This window comes from Micromesistius poutassou, assembly GCF_964030765.1.
Source record: "Micromesistius poutassou genome assembly, chromosome: 11".
Classification (NCBI taxonomy): Eukaryota; Metazoa; Chordata; class Actinopteri; order Gadiformes; family Gadidae; genus Micromesistius; species Micromesistius poutassou.
Window position 1 is genome coordinate 8463590 of NC_140281.1, and position 20414 is coordinate 8484003.

The window sequence follows — 20414 nt, forward strand, 5'->3', positions numbered from 1 at the left end:
GTCGAGACCAATCCCTCTCTCTCTGAAGGTCTTCTTGGAAGGGGCTCCCAGAGCTGACCAATGAGAACGGCCAGTACTGCCCCTTCAGCTGTGAGTCCCAGGCCTGGTCCCTTGCTACCATCCTGGAGGTCCTCTACGACCTGTGAGTCCTCAGCACCCAGGAGACAGCTCTCCACCTCCCCCAGGACCAGGGCTCACTCCCTGGATCACCTCATGATCCGCAGGGCAGCTCCTGGTGGAGCAACGTCTGGTTCCATTGAACCTTTTAAGAATGGGATTCCCAACAAGACGTATCCAGTGGATCACCTCCTACGGTCCACAAAGGAGAAGAACCAACATCCTCTCAGAGACATCACCTCGAGAACCAAGAACAATGCAAAGAAGCGCTTTTGATTTGCATGTTGCTGTGTGCTGTTGACTCAGTGTCTTGTAATAATTATAATTTAATATATATATTATATATATATATATATATATATATATATATATATAATACACAATGAATCCCAGTCCTCATAGTGGTGATAGTTCAATAAACATGTGGTCTGTATGTTCCATCTGCACTGGACTTCTCGCTGGCCTGTCTTACTACATGTAAAGACATTGATGTCATATTATTTTAAGGCTAGCCATTTTATTTAGCAAATTTTAAGGGTATTGTTGTTTAGCGTGAAGGAAGCAGTAGTCTGATAATCCTCCTGAATTTGTACTACATTTTAAAAGTGGGTGTGGCTTCAGGGTCTGGAGCTAGTCATGATTATAATGATAATGGTCATGGTTGTTTATTCTGTGAAATGAAAATATATTTTGCGCACAGTCATTCATACCCAATTACTATTTTTGATGATTATTATTTTCATTTTAAGATCAATTGAATCAAAGTGCAAAGGCAACACATGTTTCTGCTGTTAGGATTGTGAGGCCGGGGCCCCTCCCTTATCCTGCTTGGGGCCCCTGGTTGGCAAGGCTGGCCTTGGGTCCAAGAGGAGGTCGTAAAGTGGCCAAGGACTCTAGGACAGCAAGGTGAGGTCTATCTGTAGGTTAAAGGATTGTTCAAAGCCACAACCAGAAAATCAGACTTATTAAAGAGCAAACAGGGAACAGCTATTCATAATGTACAGACTATATTCATTATTATTATTATTATTATATGACAGTTATTATATAGTCCTTCCATGGATTCAAAAAGGAAATTGTGAGAATCAGAGTTGATTGTGGAATATGCTCCATATGTCCCTTCTGCTAATGCCAGGTTATATATAAGTAATAAAAGGAGATATACTCACATGTTGCCTGTTATCGTGGTAAATAAAGAACTGCAGTAAATGATTGGGCGGTGAGCACCGGTTTATGATGTTTAATAAGCTTTGGAAACCAGACCTAAGCAAGCCAGGGAATGGTTCTGTAAATGACTTATAGCATTATAGGTTATAGTACACATATAGTACAATATATTGTAGAATAAATACAGGTTATAGGTTTATGGGTATGCCTGCTTGTGGGGTAAAGTCCAGACAGTGTGGAGAGGTCGAGTCAGATATACCAGATTAATTACTGTCTCGAAGTGAATATTCATGAGCAAGCTACAACCTTTGCCGGTTCTAGAATATTAATATATTCAAAATAAATCCTATTTATTTTATGACGGGGAGCTTTCCGGGGCCCCAGAACCATCTGATCTCCTCCTGCTAGAGCCACACATGCGTCATTATGCATTATATCTCAATTCAACTTCCTTTATTGTGTATTGAATATGCTGAACTCAGTCAGTTCTGCGCGAGTAGGAGTTCGCTTGATCTCTTGTGATTATCTGATAAATACAGCCGCGCCACAAAATGCGTTCTTTAACTGAAAGTCGAGCGTCTCTTCTGACCCCTGCAGCCTGGTGTCCTGACACACATCCTGGAAGTCTGACACTTCCGTAAAGATGGAAAGAAATTGGCAGATTCGGAGTGTGCGGTTCAATAGATCATCAGTGAAACATCGTTGCGACACAAATGACGGAGGCCGTGGTGACCTCGGAGGTGGGCGTGATGTTGGGGGACCCCCCGCTGTAGCTCAGTATGGGACTCCTCACACTCACCCAATACGTGGGGTAGCTCTCCACAAAGGTGGCACTACAGGAAGAGGAAAACGTTCAACTTAAGTGATTTGATTTCGTCATATCAGGGATCCAAGATTAGCTCATTGTCAGAGACTACTAGGAGAGGGTAAGATGTATTTGGTAATCCACAGGCGGGACAAGTTTGAGAACAAGTGGGACCTCTACAAAACTAGGCATGGAGGTACCCTTCGGCGTCGTCTGCAGACGCTCAATTCACTACAATGTAATTGTAATTAAGAAATATATTTTTCAAAACTAAAGGTTGTACTAAGACCATATAGAGGCCATGCCTATATATGGAACACGTTTTGGAGCTCTAGATTCAAAAATGGCGACGCTATTGAAATTGCTGCAAAGAAAAAAATGGATATTGAAATTTTTGCCAAATAAAAATTCCTCAAAAAATGAGAAGAGATATATTTTTCAAAACTAACGTTTGTACTAAGACCATATAGAGGCCATGCCTATATGCAACAAGTTTTGGAGCTCTAGAGTCAATAATGGCGACGCTATTGAAATTATTGCTAAATAAAAAATCCTCAAAAATAAAAGGAGATATATTTTTCAAAACTAAAGGTTGTAGTAAGACCATATAGAGGCCATGCCTATATGGAACAAGTTTTGGGGCTCTAGAATCAATAATGGCGACGCTATTGAAATTTGACCATTGTGGTCGTTTTCCGTTTTGCACTTTGCAGACGGTCCCTAAACTCGCGGCTGAAAGCCGACAGCTCATAGAAGCCAATGCAATTCACCGTTCGCTAAAGACGGCTCGTTTGGATGAAAACAAGGTTGTAGCTGGTTCTCTAGGTTACTACATTTAGCTAGAGGTGTCATTTGTGTCGCAACGATGTTTCACTGCGATCTATTGAACCGCAAACTCAGAATCTGCCAATTTCTTTCCATCTTTACGGAAGTTGTTCAGACACAGCCTGGTCTGTTGACCTGATCCCCGAGGGTTGGGACGGTTGAACACAGATAAACACCATGGGCAAGGAAACAGCCCGCCAACTCGCTTACATGACATCGGTGGCCAGGAGCTGCCGTTGAATAACCTCGTTTTACTCTGCGCTCTCTGGACACTCCCACCACTAACCAAGGCGTCGCCTACCTGTGGCCCGGTCATCATTCTGCAGAGAGCCAGTCGTGCGCCGGAACCGACTGAAGGAGCCGTGCGTCTTTACGCGATAACAGATAAACGGTGGTCTTGGTTTGGGTTTCGAAGCATGGCGCGTCTGGGTCCTCTGGTTCCTCTAGCTCTTCTGGTGCGCCTCGGCCTCCTGCTGGGTCTGCTGCCCGGGGTCCGGGGCTTCAGCTCAGGGATGGTCGGTCCTGCGTGCAGCGATATGGTACCTGGTCACGGGGGGTCTCCCCAAACCGGTCAGTCTCCCTATAACGTTACCAGTAACAGCATAACTTATCAAGATGGCGACACGATCACAGGTAAGAGCAGACGGGTGACGTTACATTGGACTTTCACGTAAAGGTGTACCTTCATGTCGGTGTCGTTTCAGTCCAGCTGCAGAGCACAGGCGCGACCCCGTTCAAGGGTTTCCTGTTACAGGCCCGAGAGGTGGGAGGGGAGACCCCCCTGGGGTCATTCACGGTGGCAGCTGGAGACGCTCAGACCCTGTCCTGTGGCTCGGCACCTGTGAGTTAATTTGGTCGAACACCATTTTAATTCTGTCAAGTTGAAAAGTGTAGTCAAATACTATTCTATGTGTTGCAAATGCAGTTACTCTTACAAGGATATGTTTTCAAATGTAATATAGTTTGTAGTACCTATAATTAATAATAGTGTAATTATTAATGATATAATTAATAATAGTGTAGTATAATTCAAGGAAACGCATCATCATCATCATCATCATCATCATATCATCCCATCGTACTACAAATATGTACAACAGTTCAGTGGTTTTGATCGTCCCCAATCAATCTCAAAATGTGTTCAAATTGTCCTAAAGTCCGCCTGTCCATCCTTCCAGAACTCAGCAGTGTCTCACACCTCGTCATCGAGTAAGAACCTCATCTCGGCCACATGGACCGCAGCTGCGTCCGAGAACCCCAAAGACATCGAGTTCCGGTGCTGTTTACATTTATAGTTCTGTTGTACGTTCTATTGCATTCTGTGCTGTTACAACATCCCCTGGAAGTTAATGATCACTCATTACAGTAGAACTAGGCAGCAGCAAACACAGGCGGTCAATCAGCTTCGCTTGTTGATTCTGTTGCTGACTGCCTACATTGTATGTCAATCAGTCATGTGTCAAACTTTTTCAGGCAATATTGAAAAAAATGTCTAGTTTTGTAGAGGTCCCACTTGTTCTCAAACTTGTCCCGCCTGTGGATTACCAAATACATCTTACCCTCTTCTTACCATCTTACCATCTTACCCTAGTAGTCTCTGACCATGAGCTTGTGTACAAAGTGACACTAATCTTGGATCCCTGATATGACGAAATCAAATCACTTAAGTTGAACGTTTTCCTCTTCCTGTAGTGCCACCTTTGTGGAGAGCTACCCCACGTATTGGGTGAGTGTGAGGAGTCCCATACTGAGCTACAGCGGGGGGTCCCCCAACATCACGCCCACCTCCGAGGTCACCACGGCCTCCGTCTCCTCTGGGTCCACTCCTTCCACGGTGAGCTCATCATCTGACCTCCCTGTTTCCTCTGCTCAGGTCGTAAGCTCCTCTTGTTTCTATTTAAGTACCCTTTTATTTGATGTTAAAGGTGCTGCAGGTCAAAATGAAAGTTTCAGAGGGATAGGGCAGAACAGAATTGAAGAGAGCAAGATTTTGAACGTGAAAAAAACAGAACAATGCTTCCTCCCCCCCTCGTTTCTCAACCTTTGAGTGGTGTTGCATTGAGACCTCTGTGTTGGGAGTGTTGGAGGTAACAGTTTTACGATTTAAGGGTATAAATATTTGACGTGACCATTTTCATAGATTTTCAGTTTTTAACAAAGATGTAACTTTGCCATTTTGCTAATGTTAGTACTGTTCAATCCAACCATACCTACATTTAAGACACATTCAGTATAGATGTCAACATGGTTCATAGTAGTCATCATAATAGTGTAATAGTTTGTATCGTTAATGACCACTGTCACCAACATGATGAGCTGTTCCCTGTAGCTTAGCATCATTAGCGCTGTCACCAACCAAACCGTCAGTCTGTCACTGACGGGAAAGGTACCCTTCGGCGGCGTCTGCAGACGGAGAAGGGGCTCAATTCACTACAATGTGATGCCATCCCGTCGATGTTTGACGTTCAGAGCGGTGCTCCAGAAGCCCATTCACTCCTGTATTAACCCGACTACGGCTCTAGTAGACGTTGTGAGCATCTTTATTGGATAGTTATTAGGATTTTTTTATGTGAAAATGGCAGACATACTTTTTATTCTGGGTGGAAAATATGACATTATAGTATAGTTACGCCATTGAAAGTGTTTATGTAAACATTTTTAGCGAGAAATGTGCATTTTACTTTCATAATCTTTGCTCGGTAAATGTGTAGGATGTTTGGTTTAAAAGTTAGGACGCAGAATATTTCAGGTCTCGACAGAAATATAATAACATGGTTTCTATGACGGTTGCTATGGACGCTGAAACCAGCAGCTTGCATGCCGTTTAAATCATGGCTATAAAACCATTGTCTTTGCTGATTATTTTATTTCATGTAACCGTGTAATGATGTTCTCTTATTTAACAACTCAAAAAAAACCTTTTATACATTTTTAGAGCAGGTATGGCGTCTTCTTTCTTGGGATTTAATAGAGCGGGTTAACAGACCATTTTCGTTGCTTCGAGGAGATATATAATAAATAAATAAATAAATTGGGAATTTATTTTTGACTTTTATTGTACTTGTCAAAACAAGTACTATATAAGTAATCCAATTTATCCAATTTTTTTTTTTTTTTTTTTTCAGCAGACCCCCTCAAAAACTAGTTAGTTAGAAACTAACCACGTCCCTTAAACCCAGTCTCACACCAGATTGAAGTAAAGCTGCGTTGGTCCACAGCGGAAAATGCATTACAATAATGGCTCTGAACATGTGACACGCCTACATTTTTTTGGCCCATTCTTTTCAATGGGCCTGTGTCCACGTCACGTGACTTGCTATGGTGGTTGCCATATCTTTCTATTTTCCACAGTTTAGACTTGTATAATTAATAAGTTACTTTTGTAATGAACTTGTTTTGTAATCATTTTTTTAAATCACTGTAACTAGCCACTGGTGGCTAGTTACGTCACTCTGAGAGATGTGCACAGACATATTTGGTAGTGACACAGTCTATAACCTATTCGTCAAAGCAAAACACCAAGCTCATTGATTTAATGAGGTAGGGTTATTTGAAATAATTCATTAAGTTATCATGTATGATAACTTAATCACACATGATCACGCCTCACCGGCTCGCTTGCAAGATTTTGGCCTGAAGTTCTTCCCAGACCTACACCCTCCAACATGCATATCTGAGAATCAGGCCTCTCTTTAATAATGACAAAAAGTTATGAGAGAAATGCACATTAACTTTTTGTTATCTCATAAGGGGCGTGGTGCTGGCTCCTTTTGACCTTTTGACCCCAGACTTCAAAAACTTGTCCACAGGCCAGCCACCTTAAGGAACACATTTACACCTCCATCCCACCAAAAATTGGGACTAGGAACTAACCTTATGCACATTTACCTTACTGTTGGAGGTCACGCCCCTTTTCCCGCCTTTTCGAGATAGCTAGAGATGCCAAAATGTATACACACATTTCCCAGGGTCCTGAGACATATCTGAGATTTGGAGTTCTAGCCCTTACAGAAAAAAAGTTTACCAAAATTGACTGTTTTTTGGACAAAGCCTCTTAGAAGTGTTGCGTGCAAGACCTAGTGGATCAGAATGTGGTGGAAAGAAAGTTTTTGGGATAGGAAGGTTCTACTGCCCTGAAACTTGACTACCTTATTCTAGGGCCTAACTGGGACCCCCACACCGAAACTTGGCCTTCTCGGACCCCGAGGGCAGGGAGGGGGGGGGGGGGGTCTGAGGTTTTGGGTTAGGGTTAGGGTTAGGGTTAGGGCTGGCTTTTTTCCAGAGACCCACAATTTTCACAGAGTAATCCCAAGATGCACCCTGAAGGTCTAATGGACAAGATTCTATCTCTTGTCAACTAATTTAGATTCATTTCTAGCAACGGCTCGTTGCCAATGTGTTTCAATAGAGCATTTGATGATGCTGTGTGAGCCTTTCCTGTAGAGCTGGAGCCCCCAAGTTTATAATCGTATGTGTCCTTTGAGACCCTCTTTGATATAAAAGAGATCCCAGGTCTATAGCTTACTTGTTAATGTCCTCGCCTCAGCCACCTATTGCATCACTTCCTTTAGGGCTTCGGCCTCCTAATTAATCACTTTAGTATATTTGAATGCCCTCTTTCATTTATATGACACCACCACCACTGGGACGTGGTAACAATTCTCAATATCTATATTGGGAGGGGGGGGGGGGGGGTGCTTGTGGACAGTAGGGGTACACTAGACATAAATAGGAAGCACACTCAGGAGGAGGAATGACCTCTCACACATAACATGCCTCGTTAAATCAATGAGCTTGGTGTTTCGCTTTCATGAATAGGTTATAGGCTGTGTCACTACAAAATCTGTCCATGCACATCTCTCAGGGTGACGTAACTAGCCACCAAAAAAAAAAGTCAGAAAGTCAAGTTCAATACAAAAGTAAATGAATTATAAGTCTAAACTACAGAAAATAGAAAGATATTCCAAGGTGAATTTTGAAGGACACCTTAGAATATCTGTTGTCTATTTCCTAGCCAGCGGACCCTAGATTACGACAAAAACAACACAATTGACGGCAGCTCAGTTGCCGCACTTAACGTCGTTAACGTGGTTTGGAGCAGAGCTATGAATGAATGTTATGTTACAATGAATGTTTATGTTTGAACTCATGAAGTTGTTTGCAACGTGAACGGTGCATACATTGTGTACATTAATGTTCCCCATCACAGCGTCCCACTCCTATCACAGGAACCTAGAATCAATATGTTCGGGGGTTTGTTCAGAATATTGTGCATATAACGTGTACATGTATTAAATGCAGGATATATGCGTGGATGTTACAGAAAATGAAATAATGGCCAGGTCGTGTAGTCGATGGCAACCACCATAGCGTCATAGAATCCTGCGCAGCCTGCCCCATATTCTGTCGAAAATAATCTCCCGATTGAAATGCATTGGTTTAATAGATAGATTTACTTTATTGATCCCAATCCTAATAACAAGATCTGTATCTGACCATTGACATATATATTTATATATGTATTTATTTATTTATTTATTATATACGGAGACCACCAAACCTCCTCAAAGCAACGAAAATGGTATATTAACCCGCTCTATTAAATCCCAAGAAAGAAGACGCCATACCTGCTCGAAAAATGTATTAACGTTTTTTTTTTTTTTAAGTTGTTAAATAAGAGAACATCATTAGGCCTACACGGTTACATAAAATAACATAACAAGAATCCCTTCTCTGTCTGCAGGCGACGCTAAAGGGTACCTTTCCCGTCAGTGACAGACGCTAAAGTGCCCTTGCCACTAGTCGAAATTTGACGTTCTCGGAGTGAGACTGTGTTGCACCAACACAATGAGCTGTTCCCTGTAGCTTAGCATCACTAGCGCTGTCACTAACATGATGAGCTGTTCCCTGTAGCTCAGCATCACTAGCGCTGTCACTAACATGATGAGCTGTTCCCTGTAGCTCAGCATCACTAGCGCTGTCACTAACATGATGAGCTGTTCCCTGTAGCTCAGCATCACTAGCGCTGGATGCGGCCGTACCAAAGCCTGCATCAGTGAGCCCCTGAACTGCAACCCAGCTGTGGACCCGGGGTGCCACTTCATGTCGGCCTCTGTGAGCAGTCCTAAGGCTGAGGCTGAGGCCCACTTTGAGCTGAAGGGTCCTGGCCCAGGATACGTCTCCTTTGGCTTCTCTCAGGACCAGGGGATGGTAATGAGTGATGAGTAATGAGTATTGAGTATTGCAACCATTCGGTCATCGGAGTCACTTTGGTTTCAAACTCTGCTGCTGCATCATCGCACCTTCTTTGTATTTATTTTTCTGTAAAGGGAAATGATGACATCTATATCTGTGGCCTGGACACGCAGGGCCTGGTCCGGGTGCAGCATGCCTATTCAACGGGAAAGAGGAAACCAAATACCCTTGATCTAGTACGGCTGCTTTCTCTAGCTCCTATTGTGGTAGATAAACTGCATTTAACACTTTAACTAAATAAGAGAGTTTGAGGAGTCCGGAGCAAGAAAGACAAAGACTTTATTATTACTCGCAAGCAAGTAAGAACAAAGCCGTGTTGTTTTGACAAAGAACTGAGGAGCTGCTCTCGGGCCCCTCCTTATATATCCATTCTGTCCATCAAGAATGTCATTATCTATACCTCTGTTCTCAGTATGGATCCCCTGCACACACATTGTCTAACTAGTCCGTTCTAGATCTTTAGTTCCCCTCTTGGTCCGTATTTTGCCTCCCAGGAATTTTGTCTTGTCACCCTGCTTTTCCTCAGTGTCGTCTACATATTGACCCCTGTGCTTGGTCCAGCCACCTCACCAGTGAGCGATGTCGTCAAAATATTAACTGGTCAGCTGTCCTACCTTCTTCAGTGTCAATCAAAACGTAGACCCTTTTCTATGGGTAACCGGCCTGCCTTCCTTCCCAGAATCAATCGTGACGCCAACCTTCGCACCTGGGCAAAACGGTCACAAGGGACAGGACATCCTCCTATAAACTCCTCTGCTCGATGAGAACACAGGCAACATGTCCCTACGCTGACCACAGTTCACCTTGACCTACATACCTGTAGCGCAGACAGAAATAATTGGGTCAGTAGACTTGCTGACACCAATCCAGGTCACATTTAGAGGGGAGGGGTGACTTTTCTTCTCAATCTTTTCTCCATTATTATTATATTCATATAGCATATAGGCCTGATAATAATTATATATTACCATTGAATGTAAGGTTAACTGTCTCTGGACACATTGGAATATAATCACATCGTTTGGTTAGCCAACAGGTCAAACCTAAAGGAGCAGGCCGGTGTCCCTTGGACTCTCCCCTTCACAACAGGATGTAAATGATTGAATAATGAGGAACTTCCTGCAGCTAATCGGAACCATGAAGCGGAAGCAGGAAGCAAAATTGATTTGTGCCTGATCACCATGCCAGTTAAAAAGGGCTTAATCAGCCCACAGTAGGCAACTGCAGATAGATCAATGAGAAGCAAAGATCCTATGCGTATAAGTGAACAGTGCAACTGAATAAAGCTAAGGGAATTGGTTCTATTGGTTCTGAAGCATCCAAACACCGTCCAGGTGTGACCTGTGCCTGCTGTGTGTTTGACTCCCTCAGGGAAACGTGTCCAGGGTGATGGGCTCTCTTCAGGACGGAGTGATCAGCTGCTCATTCACCTCCATCAATCCCATCTCCACTCAAGAGGGAGTGACTGGCTTTGACGCGCCTTACTACCTGTTGTACGCCTACGGAACCTCCACTGATGGTGACTACCAGCGTCTTCTTTAAGATGTTTACCATAACATGAAGGAAAGGCAAAGAAATTAACCCTATTATTTAACACAAATTTTCCGAAATGTTGCTTTGCTTCTCCTCACCAGGAGAGATCAACTATCACCGCGGACGGTTCAGCAGCAGTGAGAAGCTGGTCATCTCAGAGTATAAGCAGGTGGGCGTGGCTGGGACGCCTCAGAGCATCAGGGTACATGGTGAGCGCCAGCAGGACACCGCAGTGTGGAGAGGGTTGGACGTTGGACTGTGAAGAACGAGGTGTTCAGCCTGTGTTCTGTGCCTCAGGGGCTCTCATGCTGATTGCTTGGATGACCACGGCTTCTCTGGGTATGATGGTGGCCAGATACCTCAAAGGTTTGGCCAAGTCTCACAGCCCCTTCGGCAAAGCGATCTGGTTTCTGGTAAGAATAACAATTGTTTCCTTCCTAAGCGGGGTGTTCAGATCTACTGGTCTTGATACGGGTCTTTGACCAGTCCAGTGTGGCAGTCCATGCAGTGTTGCAGTTTGTGGCTGTGGGATCATACATTACATTTATTTAGCAGACACTGTTGTCCAAAGCGACTTACAGTAAGTGCATTCGATGAAGATAAAGCCCAAAAAGTGCATGAATCATAGAATCTAAGAATCAAGTGCAACATAAGCAAAGCAACTAGTTTTTAGTGCTATGATCTAGAACAGTGGTTCTCAAAATTTTTATACCACGTACCACCTCAGAAAATATTTGTCTCCCCAAGTACCATCATTAGGAACAATGTTATAACATAACAAACTACAGTAGCGTAGGCCTGCGGCCCTATTCTGCTACACACAGTTCACGCCGGAGGCACATTTAGTCTTAAAAAATATATTATTTATTGACTGTGGTCAGCTGTACAAAGTGGTAGCACTAGAACAGACACAGAGACACACACGCACAAAACAAGTGAGAACATTAAGAATAACAACTGTGTACCAAAAACCTGTTTGAAAATGTAAGGCTAAATACAAATAATATTGAAAGTTGGCCAGCCTGCTGATCACTGAATTTCCATAAGAACTCATGAGACAGGCGCGCCTGCCTCTGCAAACACAGTCCTGCAATGTCTGGATACATCGAGGTCAGCTTCAGTCTCAGGTGTGGCTCAGCATCAATCCTGCTTCTGTATTTTGTTTTTATGATGGAAAGTGAAGACAAGACTTTCTCGCACTGATGTGATGATGGTCAGCTGATATTGAAACAAAAATATTACAGGAAAGGCCAAACTTATTTTAAACTCTTAAACTCTTTTAATTATCTCTTGGTTAACGTATTATGACGTATTTTGATATTATTATGTTTTTTGTTGTTGTTGTTGTTGTTGTTGTTGTATGTACAGTGTTTCCCACAGACCAGGTAGCAATGTGTGGTGCCCCCCTGCAGGGTTGGCAACTTTTGGTTTTTGGCCTGAGTGAGACTCTGTAGAATCTTATAATGCTTACATTATAACCAGGGGTGCACTTAACTTTTTTTTTTTTTTTTTTGAGTTACATTTGAGTATCAGGAGATGGTGTTCGGTACGCACTCCACACGTAGTGTAGTTTTGATAATGATAAAGGCGATTCCACCGCGGGTGGAGTTGTTGACGGCGGGGGGGTCCAGTCCGTCACTGCCACGGAGCGATAGGATGTCTCACAGTAATGGACGTTGCGATCAGCTGATTTTGCGCAGTTCTCCAGTGTGCGCGCGGTGCACAGCACACACAGCGCTCCGGCTCCGTTTGCCTTTTTTTTTGCAGGTGGGGAAACGCAGAAGTAGTACAAGATACACGTGTAGTTTTGTTTTGATGACCTGACGGTGAGTTACGCAAAAGCGCCATACCAGTATGTGCACCTCTGATTATAACCGCGGGGGGGGGGGGGTATGTATGTATGTATGTATGTATGTAGTAATGAATGATTTTTTGGAAACTCTTTTGCGTACCACTTAATAGCGCATCACGTACCACCAGTGGTACACGTACCATAGTTTGAGAACCGCTGATCTAGAAACAAGAGATAGAGGCAGAGAGACATAGAGATAGAAGCTAGAGAGAATTTTCTAAGGTAGACCCTAACTGATGAGCTGAGCTCTGTCCTGTAGAGAGGGGGTCTACCTGATGAGCTGAACTCTGTCCTGTAGGGAGGGGGTCTACCTGATGAGCTAAACTCTGTCCTGTAGGGAGGAGGTCTACCTGATGAGCTAAGCTCTGTCCTGTAGAGAGGGGGTCTGCCTGATGAGCTGAGCTCTGTCCTGTAGAGAGGGGGTTTACCTGGATGACACGTTGTCTTCATATCTCACGTTATATGTGATACTGCATTAGTGTGTGACGTGTGAACACACGTGTGTCCACACGTCCTGGCTCACATGTGTCCGCTTTGATGACTTCTCCAGGCCCACGTCTCTCTGATGAGCCTCACCGTGATACTTACCCTGATTGCCTTCATCGTGATCTTCTCCTATGTCAGGGGTTGGAGTGGAGTGAGTAGCCCTGTTTTAGTGATCTTCTCTAGAGCCAATCGATCACATGACCACAGCAGCCCTATGTAATGCTCAGTATCATGGTTCCTCACAGGGAGCGCATCCTGTTCTAGGATGCCTGGTAACCATCCTCGCAGTCATCCAGCCACTAGGGGCACTGTTCCGATGTGGACCAGATCATCGCATGTACGTAGACCACTTGTTGCTGTCTGTGTGTGTTGGTGGACTGTAAAGGAGTCGGCATGAATCCCCATTTGGTTGTCAATACTGCTGTGGGTCTCAATTGGTTGAAACAAGCTATGGTGAATGGAAAGAGTGACGGCACTAAAAGAGTTACGTGTTGGAGGGCTGCTGCCCCCAGCCTCTCATGTCACCTCCCTCTCTTCAACAGGCGATTTGTGTTCAATTGGCTCCACATGCTGAATGCACTCGTTATGAAAGTCCTCGCAGGTAAGACCCTGGAGATGTTTGAACGGCTTACCAGCTCATCAAATGAACCCAAAGAGTCTAAATCAACAGTTCTAAAGCCCTTCAGCTCATTAACGACCCTGCGTGTCCCTGAGCAGTGGCGGCCGTCTTCACCGGCCTGCTGCTGTTGGAGCGCTCTGAGGACCAGGCGCTGGTCAAGGTGATGGGGGGCTTCGTTGGCTGGGAGGCGGCCTTCTACCTAAGCTACGAGCTGTACACCCGCTGTCGACAACCAGGTGACCTGCTGCCCCTGCCTCCTGGAAGTGAACAGGAGCACCTGGCGAGCTCAAGGAACACTTCCAGGGGGCGCACGTGGGCATGTGCTGGTGTGTGTGTGCGTGCGTGTGTGCGTGCATGCGTGCGTGTGCATAGACAGGTTATGAGACCCCCCCCCCCCCCCCCAGCACACATCCCCTAGCCCAGCTCCCCTCGTTTCTTCCGGTGAAGATTGTGTGCGCTCAGTTACAGCCATAAATATCGTAACACACACATCACTGACCAGGCGCCAGAATCAACAGCACACACACACTGATGGAACAGTTGACACAGAGTTGACCCTCAAGCTAGTCCAACAACGTGTTCTACCGTTAAGTCCACAAATTGTAACAGCGCCACAGGGCTCATTAAAATAACAGTTGACACAGGCGATGTCAACCATGCCGGGCGACAACCAGCTCGTCTGGAGCAGTCAGGGTGAGGTGCCTTGCTCAGGGATACCTCGACACTCAGCTAGGAGGAGCCGGGGATAGAACTAGCAACCTTCCGGTTACCAGCCAACCCGCTCTACCACCTTCCTCCTTTTTAACACTAGCTACCCCTTTAAAATATTAAGGTAGTATTTAATAATAACAATACAAAATCAACTAGAAAGTGTAACGTAACCCATTAAGACAACCTTTACCAAGCACTATTGGTAATGTAGTCTCATTTTTAAAGTTCAAAATGCTTCAACACTGCATTGCCAACCAATATCTTCTTCCTTCTGTTTTCCATTAGGTTATGACATTGATGGACCAAAAGCAGTAAGCCACTTTTACTTTACCTTTGAAAAAAGCTCTAGATAAGTCTCAATGTTAATCCATAACATTGTCTCCCTCCTCTACAGCAAATCCTCCCCTTGAGCCTGCTGGTCGTGTTCTTCTTGGGGAACTTGGCCTTTCTGGTGACGCTGCTGGTTGGAATATCAGAGGGCTGAAGAACCAAGGGGCGAGGAACATCTGGATTTGTTGTAATTTGTTTGTAAAGAGGCGTTATTTTAGCCAGCTCCTCCCAGCTAGCTGCACCTGCAGCACATTTTTTTTTCAACATTTGAAAATTTGCCAACATTATTCCATCAACCCCAAGTCAGCTTCAGAAGGAACCAGAAACATGCCATGCATATAGGGGCCACTCTCTTGAACATGTGTGTAAAAGTTGTGTTGATTTGGTTGTACATAGTTTGTGTCTCTCTGTATGTCTGCATGAGTGTGATGCAGACATACAGACAACCCAGACCAATGCAGACCTGTCCTGCTATGTGGTACTAACAAGACACACCTCACTAAAAATTCATATTTTGCACCTCCTATTTTATGTACATTTTTTAAGAATCCCATTAATTTCCTATGGAAATTGCTTTTTGCTCAATAGCTAGTAGTAATAGTTATGGGAGATTTTTTAGTGAGGTCTTGTTAGTACCACATAGCAGGACAGGTCTGCATTGGTCTAGGGTGTCTGGGTCCCACAACTCGGAAGCTATTGAGCAAAAAGCAATTTTCCATAGGAAATGAATGGGATTGCTGATGAAGCCAAAATGAATATCCGAATATCTGTTGAATATCCAACATCAAACTAACTTCACCAAGGTACTTTCAGTGCCCAGTAAGGTCTTTAATCGGGTCATTCTTAACCGCTCCAGGAAGCTGTAGACAAGAGAAAGCAAGCAGGATTCAGGAAAGATCGTTCATGCAATGATGCAAATACCACATAGCAACACTATGCATCATCATTGATCATTGAATGGAACACGTCCCTGTACGTACATGAACTTCATTGATTTTGATAAAGCTTTTGACAGCCTAGACCGGACAACACTGGCAATTAATGGAACACTATGGAATCCCTTGGTCTCACTCCCAATATAACATAATAAAACACAAGTGATGAAGATCCACTCCAAAACCAGAAACCCCATCTTCTTCTAACAAGGCTAGAGTGGTGTTTAACATGCTCGGAAAGATCTGGAGGTCAAAAAAACATCTCCACCAACACTAAGATACGCATGTTCAACTCCAAACTGAAACAAGTGATGCTGTATGGATCCGAAACATGGAGAACAACAAAACACACAGGCTGTAAACATTCAACAACACCTGCCTCAGAAGGATATTAAACATATGGTGGAAAGACAAAGTCAACACTGTGGACCTGTGTATTGGGTTGGATTAGCCACACCCTCAGAAAACCTGCCACAAACATCCCCCGACAAGCCCTGAAATGGAACCCCCAAAGGGAAAAGGAAAAGAGGGCACCCCAGGAACAGCTGGAGAAGAAGTGTAGAGGCAGACATGTCAGAGAGTGGGCTCAACTGGGGAGAGCTTGAGCGAAAAGCCATAAACAGAGTGAAATGGAGGATATCCGGCAGCATCCTATAGTATGCACCCAAGAGGAGCAGAGGGCTTAATAAAGTCTAAAGTCAGTCTGCATATAGCAAGAAAAGACCCAGTATATATATATATATATATATATATATATAAATAGAGAGAGAGAGAGTTCATATAATCAGCCACAAATACTTACAATGTAAAATATATACGAAACGGAGACCAGTATTGTTTTGTTTCCCGTGACTTTTACTTTGAATGTGCCTGGACAGGAAGTCCTGTACAGATCACTGCTTACGGATCACTCCGCCAGAGAAAGAGCTAGCTGTTCCTACGCGGCTTCAATTGTCTTCAGAAACTCTTTAAATACACACTTTACGGCTTCGATCCGCCGCGGTATTTCCCTCCATAACGTCCACGTCCTAACATCGTATGTCCGCTATCCAGAATCTCACATCCTTTGGTAAGTCCGTCACATTTAAACACTTAGGACCGTAGTATCAAGTATAGTAGCATAGGGCTAATCCCGGACTCTGTTAGCACTAGCATCTACTCTCCGCTACAAAGCACTGCCAGCCATCGCATGTATTTCCGCTACGTACAACTACTAGCACTAGCACGTATCTCTGCTACAAAGCACTCCTAGCGCTTGAGGCGGCACTTTTCCCGGATTCCGCCTACGAAAAACCCATTCGCTAGCCCTAGCATGTATTTCTGCTACATAATACTGCTAGGTGTAGCATGTATCTCCGCCACATAGCACTGCTAGCACTAGCACATTACTACTTCCGGTGCCGAGCCTGTACCTTTATGCCTCAACCGTGTTTCTAAAAGCACCATTACATTTATTAACGTTACATAAACATTACTAACATTACATAACCATTATTAACATTATATTTATTAACAATATATCATTATAAACATTACATAATCATTAACAAATTAACATGCGTCTCATTTCGATTGAACCAGCTGCGGTCTCATTATCTGTTTAAACCTGCCCCTGTCTCATTATCGGTTTTTCCCCTGCCTCTTGTCTCATTATTTTGGACAGATCCCTTTGCTGATGCAACCAAGGGGGACGATCTAGTCCCCTCAGGGACCGAGGACAAGATCCACATCCGGATCCAGCAGCGCAACGGACGCAAGACCCTGACCACCGTGCAAGGGATCGGGATCGACTACGACAAGAAGAAGCTGGTGAAGGCCTTCAAGAAGGTGACTGTAGCGCTGGTCTGGACTGGCTCTATTATCATACTGGTACAGCAGCTGGTGGACTTGTTCTAGTATAGCACTGGTACAGTTGGTGGACTGGTTCTATTATGCTGGTACAACTGATGGACTGGTTCTATCATCATGCTGGTATGTCACCGGAGATTATAGCGCTGGTGGACTGGTTCTTGCTTGTGATATTCCGATACTTTTTTTTTTTTCAAATTCTTGAACTTGATTATTGACCGATAGTGACTATATACTGATACAGAATCTTGCATTGTAACTATGAATATCACTTTATTGACAGGTTCTCTTATGACAACTAAAATGTTAAGTCGGTTCACTTGCTGTTGGCACACTCTTTTTCATCATCTATCATTTATAATCTCGAATTACAATAATATATTTTTATTCTTGTAGTTAAGCCTGAGCGTCCATGTTTCCAAATTGGTAGCTTGAACGTAGGTAGGTCAGAGATAACCCATTTCCCATTCAGACTTTCCACCTCAGACCGTTAACGGACGCAGCATAACACTGCACGTGTTTGATGTTCTTGTGCTTGTGAAGGAAATGAGCTAGTCACATGTTGGTATCGGTTCATAGACTTGTGTACTCGTCGTTACTGCCTTTTAAGCACCATCTGAAGAATTTCCAATACTAGTATCAGAACAACTCTTCTTCTGTTCTTAGTCTGTTACAGGTGATTATAAGACTGGTACAACAGCAGGAAACGTATCAGAGCTGTAAGGTTGTTTAACGTCTGTCTTGTTTTTAACTGTCTTGCTTGTGGTTTTGTTGAGCAGAAGTTCGCCTGTAATGGAACGGTGATCGAGCATCCGGAGTACGGCGAGGTCATCCAGCTGCAGGGGGACCAGAGGAAGAACATCTGCACCTTCCTGATGGAGGTCAGCTCACCCCTCTGACTGTAGACATGAGATCTGATCCAGCGGCGTTCATGTGTGTTCATTCCTCAGCGTTTGTCTTTTTCTTCTCCAGATCGGAATTGTGCGTGAGGACCAGTTGAAGGTCCACGGCTTCTGAGGAGATGCTGGCTCTGCCGCTGCCAGGGAGCGGCGTCTCCTGCCCCCCTTTGTACCCCCCATGATCCCCCAACCTCCATTAGCCATGTGTCTCATGTAACATTCTAAGAAGCAATAAAGTTTTTAACATGCACACAGTCTCCAGCCCTTTCACTCGCTCACTCACTCGCTCTGCAGGATGTGGTTCCGTCTCGCTGGCAGCTTAGTGCCTTAGAACACTTATGTAGTCTTTCCATGTCAAAAGAGACGGCACAAATTGTTGTTGTTGGGTGAGGGTAGCCCGTGCTCAGCCAGCCGCTGCCGGTCGGGGACCATTTGTTCTGATCAGGCCTGAACCCCTCCTTATGGGAGCGGGACGACCAGTCCTGAGAACACTAAGGCCCTGTCCCAGTTCTCCACCTTCCCCTAGATTTGAGCCTTAACCCTAGATTTTCCACGTTCCCGCGAAGGGGTAGGATGTTCCAATACTTGAACGCTAGCCAGCTCGGGAACTGACTTGCAGCTAAGGGCACTCAAAGCAAGTGTTCTTGTTAAGGGGAGAGAAATGGGCCTAAGACACCTGGGAATGGAGAGACTTTGAAATGTTAATTGGTGTAAAACTGAAAAAAATAACTGTTATATGGGACATGGCCTTTGATAAACTCTCTGTGGGCTGCTGATGCTGTATAGCTTAGTGTACTTGCATAGATATTAATCTACAGCCATTTTCTTGTTGAGGACCATCCTGCGGACATTGTGACTCGTGTTCACAGGTTGTATAATAGCCTACATTATTCATGTACGTATGACTGCACATATTTGGCCAATCTACTGCATGGCAATATGAGAGTTTTATGGTCATTTGCCTTTTCTTTTTTTTCTTCAAGCAGACAAATTACCAATTTTGTTCTGCTGGAATTTTTGTGTAAATTCGCCAAGCCCCAGCAGATGGCGCTAATCCCTTGTTTGGGATCCGCAGAACACGGATCCTCCTGAAGTGGACCGATCAGCGTTTTTTGTGTCAATTAGCGATTCCCTGTGACTATAAACAGGCCTTTAGCAGCATCACACTGGCAGGCATAAACAAGGTATTCTTGTACCCCAGGGGACCATAGTGGCTCTGTTTAACCGTCTCCTCAACCATGTCCAAAACAAAACGACAACCTCTCAACGCCTGAGTTTGGATTGTCATTAAAACACCAAAAAGGCTCATTCACTACACTATGTCTACCAATTAGCCCAACACACTCGTAACATAGTCCCACACACACACACACACACACACCATTCTACCATTTCGTTCTTCATATTCTATTTTATTTTAAGCGGAATGACTGTTGTAGCATGGCATGGTGACTGATGAGTGAAACGGGGAAAAGCTATTGCAGGAGAGATTCTTAGGGCAAGACAAATGAATTTTCAGCAGAATAATTAACTTAATTAACAAATTTACATGCATATTCATCAAGGCGTGGAAGTGGCTGCAGCCGCCATCTGATGAACACGGCAGTTATATGATCTCATTTACATCTCTGCCCTCACTCTCACTGGAACAGAGGACAGAGAAAGACATCTCAGCCCTCACTGGAACAGAGGACAGAGAAAGACATCATCTCACATCTCAGCCCTCACTGGAACAGAGGACACAGGACCCTATGTGTAGGACCCTGTGTGTAGGGCCCTGTGTGTAGGACTGTGTGTAGGACTGTGTGTAGGACCCTGTGTGTAGGACTGTGTGTAGGGCCCTGTGTGTAGGACTGTGTGTAGGACTGTGTGTAGGGCCCTGTGTGTAGGACTGTGTGTAGGACCCTGTGTGTAGGGCCCTGTGTGTAGGACCCTGTGTGTAGGACCCTGTGTGTAGGACTGTGTGTAGGACTGTGTGTAGGACCCTGTGTGTAGGGCCCTGTGTGTAGGACTGTGTGTAGGACTGTGTGTA

General features: G+C 44.4%; 3 protein-coding genes across 3 annotated transcripts in view; all 3 read left to right on the plus strand.

Moving 5' to 3' along the window:
- Positions 1–1296, plus strand: part of LOC311355297 (glycogen debranching enzyme-like) — a gene marked incomplete at its 5' end in the record, with an annotated part of 36949 nt that extends 35653 nt beyond the window's left edge. The window contains one exon of the mRNA XM_084475054.1: positions 29–1296. Coding sequence (XP_084331180.1) covers positions 29–146 — 118 coding nt within the window. The 3' untranslated portion in view covers positions 147–1296. The remainder of the gene's footprint in view (positions 1–28) is intronic.
- A 2034-nt stretch (positions 1297–3330) lies between these two features.
- Positions 3331–14854, plus strand: LOC311355157 (putative ferric-chelate reductase 1; the record flags this gene model as incomplete). Its single annotated transcript, XM_084474882.1, has 15 exons — positions 3331–3547; positions 3619–3755; positions 4093–4190; positions 4607–4748; positions 8924–9124; positions 9244–9345; positions 10541–10688; positions 10804–10911; positions 11000–11115; positions 13105–13191; positions 13286–13377; positions 13583–13641; positions 13758–13895; positions 14656–14681; positions 14765–14854. The coding sequence occupies 15 exons, from the start codon at positions 3331–3333 to the stop codon at positions 14852–14854; spliced, it is 1761 nt and encodes a 586-aa protein (XP_084331008.1).
- A 1682-nt stretch (positions 14855–16536) lies between these two features.
- On the plus strand, positions 16537–18632 carry LOC311355500 (eukaryotic translation initiation factor 1b). Its single transcript, XM_084475254.1, has 4 exons — positions 16537–16704; positions 17299–17462; positions 18263–18364; positions 18456–18632. The coding sequence occupies exons 1-4, from the start codon at positions 16674–16676 to the stop codon at positions 18498–18500; spliced, it is 342 nt and encodes a 113-aa protein (XP_084331380.1). The 5' UTR covers positions 16537–16673; the 3' UTR covers positions 18501–18632.
- Positions 18633–20414: the final 1782 nt, after the last annotated feature.

Bases quoted from the DNA above. Each gene is read 5' to 3' on its own strand.
- LOC311355500 (XM_084475254.1), top strand. From the start codon at position 16,674: ATGTCCGCTATCCAGAATCTCACATCCTTTG. The intron at 16,705-17,298 runs GTAAGTCCGTCA...TATTTTGGACAG, and splicing joins CCAGAATCTCACATCCTTTG to ATCCCTTTGCTGATGCAACC. The intron at 17,463-18,262 runs GTGACTGTAGCG...TTTGTTGAGCAG, and splicing joins TGGTGAAGGCCTTCAAGAAG to AAGTTCGCCTGTAATGGAAC.